The following is a 13,487-nucleotide window of genomic DNA, read 5'->3' as shown; positions in this document are numbered from 1 at the left end:
GAGCTATAATAAGAACTAGCAACTGTAGATTTAAGAGAGACATGCCGCACATTTGCTAGGGCAACAGCCGCAAGAAAAAGAAAGAACCAGGGAGGAGCTAAGCGTATTCTGCTGCTAAGCAACTACATCAAACTGTGGAACGGTAGAAACCGACATCGTTAAAACAGCGTCATTGATTGGTCAATGATCGCTCTCGGCTCAATCAGCGCCAAGTTTATTAAACTTGGAACTTTGTGTTTGGTTTTTCTCTATTCCGTTTGAAAATATGTCGACCAAGAGCAGTATCGGTAAGACGGAGGTAAATATAGCTAGCTATAGTTTTAGCGAGTTGTACATGTAACAGCCCAGGTTGGTGGGTGGCAATGGTGCTGTTAGCTATCAAGGCATTGCCAAGCCAACAGTGTTTCTGTTGAGCAGTAACGTTGACCCCTTCTGCTGTTTGTAACGTTATTAGCTAGTTAAATTAGTTGATTGAGGAAAAAGTTACGTAACTATTTTTGCCATCATAGCTAGTTAACGTTAGATCTTCGGTCATCAAATTAGCTAACTACTGTAGTTAGCTAATGTTAGCATGTTAGACTTCCAAAATGTGTCTTTTTAATTAGCTAATGCTAGCTAGTTTTCTGGGTTGACTTGACAGACACCTTTCATAAACATGTACTAAACATGGAAGGGTATGACCACGGATAAAACAAGGAATATTTGGTATGACGATGACAGAACAGTTAAGCTGCTGAAAGGGCTGCTTTATCCAGTGGCAGACATTGCTAACTAGAGTCAGCTAGGCCTTTATGCAGACTCACTGGAGAAATCCTGTCTCCATGGGTAATTAATGTAATGTGCTTAATGTTTTCAACAGCTTGGTTAAAAAGGAAGTAACTACCATGACAACACAGCAAATTATAAATGTTTGTGTATTCCCCATCTCACAGTACATGAAAAGGAGAATACCTCAGAACCCCAAATATCAACATGTGAGAACAAGGCTAGACACAGGTATTATTCCACAACTCAGGTTATTCAAGTGTTATAGCATTGGCTACCAGTGCCAAAGGACTCGGAGATCATATTTATTGACATTTATCAATAGATCGTATTGATGTATACAAAATCTTTGCTTATCTTCAATGTTGTGAAACCTGTTGTCATTTGAAAGGATGCAGCCTGACGAAGTATGTGGAGAGGCTGGAGGAGATAAAGAAAAGTAAGTTACATTTCATTACAGACTTCTGAGATTGGGTCAGGGCGGTTAATAAATCTTAACTCCCGAGTGGTCCAGCGGTCTAAGGCACTACATCGCAGTGCTAGAGGTGTCACTACAGACCCTGGTTCAATCCTGGGTTGTATCACAACTGGCCGTGATCGGGAGTCCCATAGGGCGGCGCACAATTGGCACAGTGTCGTCCGAGTTAGGGGAGGGTTTGGCCGGGGTAGGTCGTCATTGTAAATAAGAATTTGTTCTTAACTGAGTTACCTAGTTAAATGAAATAAAATGTACAATTACAAGGGAGTTGAGTGTCGACAAGTGTGGGCGGACTGGAGCTCCAACTACATCGAGTCGCTGTCAGTCGATACTTGTAAACATTTAAAATCTTACCGTGTACCTATGTTTGTCCTGTGTAAAGTCGGGCCTTTCTTTGTTTCTGGAAATCCATACTTTTTTATACCAAGTTTTGGTGCCATTTAAAACCAACGGAAACGTTGAAACAGGTGATGGTTGTATTTCACCAAAGTTTTTTATTAAAAAGTTTGCATTTCAGCAAACAAAGAAAGGCCCAACTTTACACAAAACAAACATAGGTACACTGTAAGGTTTTAAGATTTTACATTTTACAAGTATCGACTGACAGCGACTCGACGTAGTCAGAGCTCCAGTCCGCCCACACTTCGCCATTCAATTCCCCACTGGGCAAAATCTGTTTGTTTTCATGTCATTTCAACAACAAAAATTCAATGTCATGATGTTGAATCAACATGGAAACTGATTGGATTTGCAAAAAGTAATCAACGTAAGGGAGTTGTCTTTTTTACAGCCAACTTTTAACCTAAATCCAATGACGTGGTGAAATGTTTTGTTCATTTTAAGTTTAATTCAAGTTAGTTGACAACTCAATCAAATGTAAATCAAAACTAGACATTTAAATTATTTCTTTGTTCAGTGGGTCTCTTGAGAGTTGAGATTTCTCAGCAAGGCCCAGGGGGACTCATTAGGCGTGTATTGGCTGAAATCTACAACATGACTGTCACAATTGGAATTTAGCTTGAGTTCAATATTGCCAAACAGGTGTACCTGCATTTTTGTCCCTATTACTAAAACAAGGAGCAGTGGACAGTGTTAGGCTACTTGAGTTGAGGGGGGGTGCAACTAAGCATTTTCTGTCTTTAAAGAACAGTTGTGGTCCACTATCACATTCTGTTTGGTGTTTTAGTTCATGCACTTTCATGGGTAAACCGGAGAAGCCATGTCCTGCTGATATTTTACAACCTGGTGACCGGGGCTATCTGAGAGAATAAGCACTTTGTCTGTTGTGGCCATTTTGTTTCTGGCTTTTCTGATTTCTCAGGGATAAGCAACACTGATTCCTTCATTCGGCAGTGGGCGATTGTGTTGTTCACAATAATTTCTCTGTCAGGGCTGATGTAGGAGGTATTAGGCTACATTGTGCGGGTGCCAACGGAGACAGAGGATGGTGTGATAGTCAGGTCACACTTTGGGTCACACTTTGGCCAATGCCAATATTAAAAGAGGGCTGAGCAGACACTATTGAGCACAGGTGTCTTACCATCTCCCCCAGAGCTGTAACGTTCTGGAGATGGACACAGTGGAGTTGAGATTTAGGGATATTTTGGGACAAGGGGAGGATGAGCAAAGGGTTGACATGCATGACCCAGGTGAGATATACTGGTGAGGGGCCTTAGATTGACTTGGTACTTGTAGGATAGTTGTAAGAGAGAATACTGGTGAGGGGCCTTAGATTGACTTGGTACTTGTAAGGATAGTTGTAAGAGAACATCCTCAGGGTTTCTCCATGTCTTTTGCTCTCATTATTTTGAGAGAAACTGAAAATGTATTTGATTAGATTACAGGTACAGAAAGGATGAACTCTTCAAAAGGCTTAAAGTTACAACATTTGCACAGTTGGTGAGTGAAACAATATTACGTCAGTGATGGCAAAGACATGTTTTTTTATTCTCAGTTGAATCTGCTTTTTTTGTTTTTGTGGAAGTAGCCTACATGTTATTCAGTCACTTGTTTATCTTATAATTTTTTAAATCAGGTAATTCAGGTAGCATCGGTTTCGGACCTGAATGAAAGTGTGAGTGATGGCGAAACACCAAGGCTGGAAGGTAAGAAGATTTGTTTTTTAACCAATAGGGCACTATTGATGTTTTGTACCATTATCGATTTGATCTGGAGCCCCAGTTTATATTTTAAATTAACTGAGAATTCCTATCAACTCTGAGTCAAATCAAAATGTTCTTCGTAAACAACATGTGTAGACTAACAGTGAAATGCTTACTTACGGGTCCTTTTTCAACAATGCAGAGTTAAATATATAAAATGGAAATAGTGACACGAGGAATAAATACACAGTGAATCATGAATAACATGGCTATATACAGGGAGTACTAGTACCAAGTCAATGTACAAGGGTACGAGGTCATTGAGGTAGCTATGCACATATAGGTAGGGTTAAAATGACTAGGCAACAGGATAGATAATAGACAGTAGTAGCAGCGGGTAACCATTTGATTAGCTCTTTAGCAGTCTGGTTTAGCAGTCTGGTTTAGCAGTCTGGTTTAGCAGTCTGGTTTAGCAGTCTGGTTTAGCAGTCTTATTTGGGGATAGAAGCTGTTCGGGGTCCTTTGGGTTCCAGACTTGTACTTGCACTGGTACCGCTTGCCATGCGGTAGCAGAGAGAACAGTCTATGACTTGGGTGGCTGGAGTCTTTGACAATTTTTAGGACCTTCCTGCAGTTGCCTTTAACGTTGATTTTAATGAACATTGAGGCAGTGCTGTAACTGTACAGCAACATCTCTGCTTTATTTCCACCTGAAGCCGACATGGAGCGTCTGTCTGAGCAGACCAACGGTTCCCCCCTGCCTACGCCCACACCCGCTCAGTTCTTCCACAACAACAATGACGTGGGGGACGCTGGCTACTCCCCCAGGTCGACACTTCAAAGGTAATTCCCAGCACCCCACTTTGAACAGCATCACACACACACCAGGATTTTCCATTTTCCCTACCAACGACACACACCTGTTCTCAATGACCTCCACTGATGTGTACTCTCACTCAAAGCCCACATACATAACCACAACCCATAACCCCAGGCACAGCTGTAACCCTCTCAGCATTCAACCGACACATCTATCTGAATATCCCAGCAGAGTTCTCTCCCCCTCGACAACCCTCCTACCCCTTCATTGTGTGCGATATTTGATAGCAGCTTTTCCCTAGGGTCCAAGCTCCGTTGCCCCCTCACTAGAACAGAAGGTTGTAACTCTATCGCCTCCCTAAAAGCAGGGCATTAGATCACCTTCACTGGCAAGCTAAACCTCCACAGACTGGCTAAAGTGACAGAGCTGGGATTTTACAGAGTTGAGCTCAGTTCCATTTGGAATACTGTAACTGATGATTGCAATGTCACAGACATTATAGAATGAAAGTTATGTCATTCTCACAATATTTTGAGTTGGAAGGTTTGATGTTTTTTCACATACAGAAAAAGTGTTCCTGACCCGTGTATACCCTGTCACTTTTAACTCTCACTACAGTGTAATAAGTGGGGTGGGAGAGCTGGACCTGGATAAGAACGGTCAGAAGACAGTGACTCTGACAACCGTGTCCAGCCCTCGGCTTCCAGATGGACCCTACCCAGACTGCCCCTACCTGCTGCTGGACGTCAGGGACAGAGAGCAGTACGACCAGTGTCACATCATCAGCGGTAGGGGGACCATAGAAGTACAATGAATAGAATTCTAATTCCAGACATAGAATGAATAGATTTCAGACACTATAAATATAATGAATGGAATTCTGAGCCTTACCCCCCAGGGGCTTTGTGAATGCATAGTATATGTGATAACATGAAAATAATATCCATCATCAGGATTGCAAATGATTGCCGTTTCATAATTTCATCTTTAGAATTGAAATGATATTGGCCAGAACTTCAAAACCAGGGTAGCAAATGATGGCAGTAGTTATGAAACTTATAGGACTGGATATTAACTGTTTGTCCTTGATGGTATTTTTTTAGGAGGCTTTTCACCCCAATGTAATACTGTACGTATTTGTGACATCTCACATTTTTTTTCCTCAGCATACAGTTACCCCATCGCAACCCTCTCAAGAACAATGAATCCCTACACCAAGGAGGTGCTGGATTATGTATCCTTCCACCAAAACAAATAACTGTATTATTCCATAACTCACATTACCAGGCAATCTGAAATGGGCCTATACACACTAGTAAAATATCCATATCCTGTACATGTTTGAATATCCATTTGTTTGCCTCACTGTTGTGCTGTGATCCCATTAATCTTGACTTGATGTAGAAAAATGTTTCTGGTAAGATCATCATCGTATATGATGAGGATGAGAGGATGGCTGCCCAGGCAGCCACTGCCATGTGTGAGCGGGGCTTCCAGAACCTCTTCATGCTATCTGGAGGTCAGTTGATGATGTATTGTGGGCAAGTAATAGCTCAAGTGGAAGCTTTGGAATCAGTGCAATGTCACACTCCACCCCCACCCCCCAGGTCTGAAGGTGATTGCGCAGAAGTTTCCAGAGGGGATGACAACAGGCACCATCCCGGTGTCGTGCCTCCCGTCTCCCAAGGCGACAGCGGACAGGAAGCGCTACACCCACAGACAGGTTTTCATGCCAGCCGATAGGAAGTGGAGGTTCACCTCGGACGACATGGCCAACATCCAGGCACACTTGGAGGAGATGCTCGTTCCCTCAGACACCAACAGTAAGGCACATTTAACAGCTAACTCCAACGGGAAGGCTATGCCAACAGCTAACTGACTCCAACAGGCAAGCATCACTCCCTGATCTGTTGCTTTGGGTAGTAACAACAACCTACCAGTAGATGGTGATAACATGTTGAAAAAGCAAACAGTTGGGATGGCCTTTTGGTAGCCCCCCCCCCCCACACACACACACACACACACACCATGTGCAACATTTTAGTGGTCCCCGTCTTGATGGTGAATAGAAATGTACAATTTAAAGATAATTTCCTGTGATTCTACACATTTAGCCATTGGGCAGAGAGAGAAAAAGTTAGTTTTGCAGGAAATTTGCTGTATTTCTATCCATTTTGCCATGGGTGGAGAGAAATTTCTTTAGTTTTGAAGCAAATTTCCTGCAATTCTACACATTTTGCCATGACTTATGCCATGTAATATGGTATATGAATGACTGACTAACAAAATCAATGGGGGGGCCCTGAGGTCAGGGCACTTACCTGTGTGCCCGGTTGGTATTCAGCCATGAATACGTTTAGATAGCTGGCTAGACTAACTACCAATCTAAAAATTGTTACTTGGCATGGCTAATTTAGTGACTGGCATAACAAGAAAAACTGCTGTATGATGCACAAACACATTCCAAAATTGCACCTGGTGTTTTCTACTATTCCTAAGCGACCGCTTGTGCCTGGAGCCAGCTGGGGTGTGCAGGTGTTTGTTCCAACCCTAAACACCCCATTAGCTCAAAGGGTTGGCCACCCTTGACAATGACGCGGAGAATCATTTCCTGAAAGCTTGTTACTTTTTATAGATGTGTGACTGTCTTTGTGTGTTTTCTAGGCCGGTTCAGCAGCCGCATGTCCACCAGCAGTGCCCAGTCCAAAGCGTCCAGTGCGCGGAGTCTACGCACTTCCTCTCTAGCCGGCTCTGAAACCGCCAGATCCCAGAGCAGCCGACCGTGGAAATAACCCTTAACCCAAATAAAGTCTTATTTCACTACCACCGCCCATGTGCCCCTCTGTGAAAGGGGCACCCACCACCCCCCCTCCCCCAGGGATACCCAGCTGTAGTCCTCAAGGGCCCAAATCTGCTTTATTGTAGGATAATAGGAATTGGTGTGTTGATTTTGAATTTGTTGCACAATGATTATAAAAAAATGTCATCAGTGATCGTAAGATGATAATTTATGGATTTGCCTTGCACTCAATTATCGTTAACTCGCAGATGTTGCTTTCCTAAAATGACTTGTGTTCAGTTTGCACTCTGGCTCTGTCTCTGTGATGCCTGTCATTGCTAAAAACCAGTCAGCCATTGATCGTGTCCATCTCCATCAACCCTCATTAACTTAAGGTCATTTCACTTGGTAGCAGGGTACTAAAATGATTTCCCATATGCTTTGTTGTACATTACAAATAACCACGAGTGATGATTGTTGTTTGAGGGCATTCTCTATTTTAAGAGATGAAATGTAATATTTTTAATGTGATATTTTCTTTAAGGGTGGAATATTGTGATATAATATGAAGTGAGAGGCTCAGAAGTTCTATATGTTTGTATCTGTTCTCATAAGATTTGGTGACGTCATGCAGCCTATGATGAAACATCATCATGGTGGAGTAGGGCATTATGGGATGGTAGTCATGGTTACACCGAGGAGAGCACCTTGATTCGTCCGATAAATGTGAAACAGTATTTGAACTTTGAGGTTGTGAACTTTGTTGTATTTTCTTCAGCGCTTTTTGAGGTGAAGATAAATTGCAGGGTCTTGTGCATTTACTGTGAAACGTGGTCTTTTGAGGAGTACAATACCTTTGAGGCTGACGTCTGGCCTGTTTGTGTATATCAGATGCAAGACACCTGTCGTTTCTACTCCTGACAATGAACACATTAACTGTCAGTCATTACACTCCATCCATTAAACTGGTTGATCTCAGTTTAGTTTTTGTATATTAAATAAAACGCACAATGTATATTCTGATGTGAACTGGTCATTTTGTTGAGCATTTTACTGACGATGTCTAGTGCACTCTTGTGGACTGGATGGTATCATCAGCTTGAGCTAGATACTGTATATCTACAACAGTACAGACAAACGTAACTTTGTTTTACACAGGCATTCACATGACTATATCAAAGAGAGCTATACAATTGGTTAATCTGTGAACAGTATACTGTAGTTGTCATGGTGACCCCACTAGTTGGTGTTGTCCTTGGTGTGCTCCATGATGGCCATCAGAGCCAGCCAAGCCTCCTTGGCAGTAGGGAGGATCTGGTTGGCTGGCAGGATGAAACCATAGTGACCGGTGTCTCTCAGCTCGAAGGTGTAGGAGTACTTGATGCCCTGGTTGTAGGACCAGTCAATACTGATGCCACTGGCTTGGTCTAGTGGAAGATAAGCACATTATTTGTATATGTTCCTGTATTAGACCTTGTGGCTGTATTGAGCCTAAGATGTAGCCTTTCATGTATTTTCAGTCACTTACATATGGTGGTCATGACGCTGCCGTATCTGAAGGAAGTTCCGTACAGGCTAGCCAGATCAGTGATGGCCTTCCTAGCCAGGTCGTGCTGAGGGTGAAATGTAAAATAACGTCAAGAGACCTGTACTGCTTTTGACAATTTATGTTCGATGGCAAAACGTTTTATTTTTGTGTATACTGAACTTGACCTTAAATTGACCTGTCAAAGGCCTTAAGCAAAACCAGTTGTACCCTGTTTGATTATATAAAAGTGCATTATTAGCTCACATACAAAAGACAAATGACTGAGACATGGCTAAGGGTCAAGGGAAGGCAGGAAGCCTGTCTCTGCCAGACTCACCAGTTCTCTCTGGTCGTTGCAAGGGGTTGCAGTGTAGCCGTAGGGGTACATGAGCCTCTGGGAGTAGCTGTGGATGTCGATGAAGGCCTTCAGGTTGCCATGAGACTTAACAAAGTCCATAATGGACTTCACCTCAGACTCTGAGTGAGCCTTGGGCCCGCGGTAAGTCTGATCGCAGGGGTTACCGCTAGAGCCAGCGGCTAGGGAAATAGAGTGGAATACAACCAACATCAGGCCAGGGACAGTCCAATCACAACATTGACACACTTCCTTTGAAACTAAGTCACAACAAATCAACAATGTATTTAAGCCTGACAAATAAGGCAGCAGCCTGGGGATCCCAAGGAGTGCACATTTAGTTTTTTGGCCCTTACACTACACAACTGTTTCAAATAATCAAAGCTTGATGATGAGTTGATCATTTGAATCAGTTGTGTTTTGCTAGGGCAAAAAACTAAATGTACACCCCTTGGACTCCCCAGGACCGGGTTTGGGGAAAGGCTGTAGTAAGGCATCCTTTTTCGTGGACAATTTGTGCAATTTTAAACAAGCCGATAGAAGACATAGCTTACTTCCAAAACCAGCATCCCAGTTTCTGTTGAGGTCAGTTCCATCACAGGAAGAGCCAGGGTTGGGCTTCCTGGTCTTACGCCACATACGGTTCTGTGGAACATAAAAGGTCAACACATTCAATGGTTTGGTAAGTATCCATGCGCATTCACTCTGACTGACACAATGAATGAATGAAGCATCATATCTGCCATTACAGAGGATTGGTGGATGGATTATTAATAATAAATACACATTTTTGCTGTTAGGAACTCACAGTTTTGTGGCTGTAGTTGTAGCCATCTGGGTTGGTCACAATCTCCAGGAAGATATCCATGTTGTCCAGAATGGCAGTGAGTGCGGCGTCACGTCCGTAGTCAGTCACAATCTGGTGGTCATTGAACCAGAAATATCTATGCACATTATCATACTGAACAGAGAATACCTGGGCTCAAGGGGGCGCCACTTTTGAAACCAATTCAGCAACCTGTGGGAGTAGGAACGTCCCAGTGGGTATTCAGAACCGGAATTGCCCGTGATGCGTATAAAGAGACTCAACTCCCTTCATGAGGCACTTATGAGCCCTGGGGTTGGATTCCTCTACATGAGTCACAAGCCAAACTCCAGTTTGCTTTTAAGCATAGCAAATATACTGTAATGACCCCTAGCCTTTATAACACTATATTTGCTATTCTTAGCAGAAAACAGGAGTTTGCATTGTGACTCATGAGCATGTGGGGAAATCCAACCCAGGGGCTCTGACTGGAAAGAATGAGACTAGAAGTTGATCACCTTCTTGGCGAACCAGGTGCCACTAGCCTGAGTGATCCATTCTCTGGAGTGGATTCCAGTGTTAATCCAGATGCCACGACGGTTGGTGCCACCAGTGCTAAACTATGTGAGAGAGAAGGGGAGTATTAACTTTATCAGGTGCAAAGAAAATCCACGATAATCTTCAAACACCTAAAAAGTATTGAAAAATGATGACTTACTTTGAGCACATTCAGAGGGCGGCCCTCATAGCTCTGACCAATCACGATCTTGCTGACCAGTTTGGGGTTCTCAGCCACCAGCATGTCCTGAAAACTGTAGATCTGTAGAGAGAGAGAAATAATCTTTCATTTGAACCAAATAGCTCTGAGGATGGGAGTTTTACAACAGGCCTGATATCAGTGTTGTAACAGTGTTATGACAGACGTTATAATAGCTAATAAGGAAGAACAGGCTGTCCTGGCTGTGTGATTGGGTACTAACCTCATCCCCGTTGTGGTAGTTGGTGTAGTCGTAGTCATCTGTGGTTCTGGGCTCAGTGGCACGTGCAGCACTCAGCCGCTGCTCATTCTCCTCGTCCAACAAAACCTGAGAGACAAGGGGCAAAAGGTTTCATACTGCTGATCACTCTCCTTGGTTCATTCAATGATGATTAGATCTCAGGGGGATAACTTTGGTGGCACCATAGTCTGTCCACTTATTACTTTAAGAATAACAATGACTGAAGAGGGGCATATGAGCTGTCATTCCTCCCCAGAGGAGAAAGGTGTCCTACTTTACCTGTAGGTCCTTGACCATGACGGAGTACGGGATGTCTTCAGTCTCCAGGAAAGCCTTGACGGTCTGCAGGCTGGTGAAGGGAACTCTGATGTCCACAGGAGTGGAGAGGTCAATGGGCTCCATCCACACATCCAACTGGGAGAGAAGAGAGGGGAGTGGGGTGAAGGAGAGATGAGAGAGGATGGAGGAGAGAAGGAAGGAAGGAGAGAGGATGGAGGAGAAAGGAGAGAGAAGGGAGGAGAGAGGATGGAGGAGAAAGGAGAGAGAAGGGAGGAGAGAGGATGGAGGAGAGAGAAGGGAGGAGAGAGGAAGGAGGAGAGAGGAGAGGTAAGGGAGGAGAGAGGAGAGAGGTAGGAGGAAAGGAACATGCAGATGAACACAAGGGAAAATAGAAAATGGACTGGTTGTACAGTTTGAGGGTTTCTGTTCTGATCATTCTACACTATGATTGTTTTCCTTTGTAATTCGTATTTATCAGAAGTACATGAATCACATTATCTCATAGGATGATCACTGTTATCATTCCCAACCTGGAGATGTTCCATCTCAGCCATGTCCTTCAGGAGAGAGTGCTGGAACTCATCCTTCCCAGTGATACGAAGCACCTGGTGCCTTTAAAGATATTACAACAACGATGTTATCATCCCTAATAATTAGAATTAAGAGAAGGGGAATCTTATAAAAAAATTGTGTTTTAATCAATTTCTGACAGTCAACACATCATATGTCATTACCCTTTGCTCAGCTACCACTGCTGTTCAAAACAAGTTGAAATCATTTAATCAGTCAATCAATCAGTCAATCAATCAAATGTATTTGTAAAGCCCTTTTTACATCAGCAGTTGTCACAAAGTGTATTCTTTTCAGTACTGTTTGGTGATCACTCACCCCTCAAAGGTCTCCTTGCCGATAATGGCCACAGACAGTGCAGCCAAGACGAGCAGCACCTTCATCGTACCTAATACAGTAAAGCCAGTCAGAGCCACACACCCTGCCCAGCACTTTGTACCTTGGTTTGTAAATGTATGTTTTCTTCAGGTGTTTTCTCCTTCTGTTCTGTTTTCCACAATGCCTCTGATGTAACACTGATGGTATGTATTTGTAGAGCAGATTCTCAGAAGTTAAATGAAAATGGATGGACCAGATTGTCTAGTTTTTATCCTCCCATTCCATTTACTTAGTTTGCCTGTGTTTGTATCCCTACACTGTAAAAGCTATGCCCCCAAGGGTCGCCGCAACCTTTGAGAACTGAGTCAGAGAGTCTATTTGAGCATATACTGTATACTCTCATGAAGAAGAAAGGAGATGAGGAATAAGTCAACAAAGGCTGCGTTTACACAGGCAGCCCAATTCAGATCTTTTCCCACTCGTAATTGGTCTTTTCACCAATGAGACCTGTTTTTTTGCCAATAATTGTGCAAAATATCAGAATTGGTCAGCCTGTGTCTCCTTTAAAGACATAAATCTGTCACCGATTATTTGTAGTTTATCTAACAAGCTAACTAATACAAACCACCATACATGTACATTCAACCAGGTGAAATGTGTTTCTGATGGGTTAATCACAACCATTACCTTTCTAAACCACATGACCTGGGCAATCCAGCTGAACTTCTTTAGGCCTTTGGTAGGCCGCAAGCCTTGGAGACAGAGAGACACCAAAACTGCTTTATATGGCACATCACTCCCTAGAAATCTCCATATTTCCCACACCCAAAGGGTGCTTATTTTCATTGGGAAAACCATAACCAGTTTTCTAGCAAGGGCACCCTATGTGAGAGATACACATAAACAACTTATGCAACCCAAAATTATACAACATATGAACTTTACATTTTTCACTGGCGGAATCACTAAGTTGTCCAGTAGCAGTTCAAGTCATCATTTGAATTGGGAATATGAAGAATACAAAAATAGTTATCCTTACTTTAAAAAGTGTAAAATGGTGAAATTGAATGCTGTACTCTCTATGGACTAGTGTTCTTTTTATTGTAATACATTATAATGACCATGTTAAGACCTTCAACCATAACAACTTTTCTCTTTGCTTCATTTCAACATCACCTCAAGTAAAATGAAATAGAAGATAAAATCAGGTATAACAGTTGACATTTATTCCACTGTTTGTGGCCTGTAAACAGCCTTAGTGGACTCACAGTGTCCAGTAGGTTGTCATGGTGACCCCACTAGTTGGTGTTGTCCTTGGTGTGCTCCATGATGGCCATCAGAGCCAGCCAAGCCTCCTTGGCAGTAGGGAGGATCTGATTGGCTGGCAGGATGAAACCATAGCGACCAGTGTCTCTCAGCTTGAAGGTGTAGGAGTACTTGATGCCCTGGTTGTAGGTCCAGTCAACAGTGGTACCACTATCCTGGTCTGGAAATGACAAGAAAGAAGGGATTAGACCATAGTTTCTGTTTTTATTTCATAGAGTATGTACGAGTATACAAACCATAAGCTAAGAATATTGTAATGACTTTAGCTAGGTTATACAGATGGGGTGTGCTCATGTTGGTAGAATGAGCTGGACTACATTGGAATGGCATGGGATGGGAGCCATTAAAGCAGTGAAAATGTTTA

At 42.9% G+C, this 13,487-nt stretch overlaps 2 protein-coding genes across 4 annotated transcripts; one reads left to right on the top strand and one right to left on the bottom strand.

Moving 5' to 3' along the window:
- The first annotated feature begins 31 nt into the window (after positions 1 to 31).
- Positions 32 to 7,961, top strand: cep41 (centrosomal protein 41). Of its 2 annotated transcripts, none has more exons than XM_014125656.2 (11): positions 32 to 298; positions 933 to 996; positions 1,157 to 1,204; positions 3,081 to 3,142; positions 3,279 to 3,348; positions 4,062 to 4,188; positions 4,784 to 4,953; positions 5,332 to 5,399; positions 5,570 to 5,684; positions 5,773 to 5,988; positions 6,830 to 7,961. In XM_014125656.2, exons 1-11 carry the CDS (start codon positions 266 to 268, stop codon positions 6,955 to 6,957), a joined length of 1,101 nt encoding a protein of 366 aa, XP_013981131.1. In that variant the 5' UTR covers positions 32 to 265; the 3' UTR covers positions 6,958 to 7,961. The 2 variants fall into 2 exon arrangements, with proteins under 2 accessions (XP_013981131.1, XP_013981132.1); XM_014125657.2 differs by having other exon boundaries at positions 127 to 287.
- LOC106561558 (carboxypeptidase A1) lies at positions 7,962 to 13,232 on the bottom strand. Of its 2 annotated transcripts, XM_014125653.2 has the most exons (13): positions 13,066 to 13,232; positions 12,485 to 12,549; positions 11,798 to 11,867; positions 11,440 to 11,521; positions 10,910 to 11,044; positions 10,613 to 10,717; positions 10,351 to 10,452; positions 10,151 to 10,252; positions 9,636 to 9,746; positions 9,382 to 9,472; positions 8,810 to 9,009; positions 8,473 to 8,557; positions 7,962 to 8,371 (listed from the first exon to the last, which is right to left on the bottom strand). In XM_014125653.2, the coding sequence occupies exons 3-13, from the start codon at positions 11,860 to 11,862 to the stop codon at positions 8,184 to 8,186; spliced, it is 1,266 nt and encodes a 421-aa protein (XP_013981128.2). In that variant the 5' UTR covers positions 11,863 to 11,867; positions 12,485 to 12,549; positions 13,066 to 13,232; the 3' UTR covers positions 7,962 to 8,183. The 2 variants fall into 2 exon arrangements, with proteins under 2 accessions (XP_013981128.2, XP_013981129.2); XM_014125654.2 differs by lacking the exons at positions 12,485 to 12,549; positions 13,066 to 13,232 and adding an exon at positions 11,644 to 11,663.
- Positions 13,233 to 13,487: the final 255 nt, after the last annotated feature.

This window comes from Salmo salar, chromosome ssa10 (assembly GCF_905237065.1).
Source record: "Salmo salar chromosome ssa10, Ssal_v3.1, whole genome shotgun sequence".
Taxonomy (NCBI): Eukaryota; Metazoa; Chordata; class Actinopteri; order Salmoniformes; family Salmonidae; genus Salmo; species Salmo salar.
Note: the sequence above shows the minus strand (reverse complement) of the source record. Positions and strands in the feature narration are given on the sequence as shown.

Excerpts from the sequence above, each read along its gene's own strand:
- LOC106561558 (XM_014125653.2), bottom strand. The coding sequence starts at position 11,862 with ATGAAGGTGCTGCTCGTCTTGGCTGCACTGTCTGTGGCCATTATCGGC. Across the intron at positions 10,453-10,612 it reads ACTACCACAACGGGGATGAG|ATCTACAGTTTTCAGGACAT; the intron begins GTTAGTACCCAA and ends CTCTCTCTACAG. Across the intron at positions 9,010-9,381 it reads CTGGGATGCTGGTTTTGGAA|CCGCTGGCTCTAGCGGTAAC; the intron begins GTAAGCTATGTC and ends CTATTTCCCTAG.
- cep41 (XM_014125656.2), top strand. The coding sequence starts at position 266 with ATGTCGACCAAGAGCAGTATCGGTAAGACGGAG. Across the intron at positions 299-932 it reads GCAGTATCGGTAAGACGGAG|TACATGAAAAGGAGAATACC; the intron begins GTAAATATAGCT and ends CCCATCTCACAG. Across the intron at positions 3,349-4,061 it reads CGAAACACCAAGGCTGGAAG|CCGACATGGAGCGTCTGTCT; the intron begins GTAAGAAGATTT and ends TTCCACCTGAAG.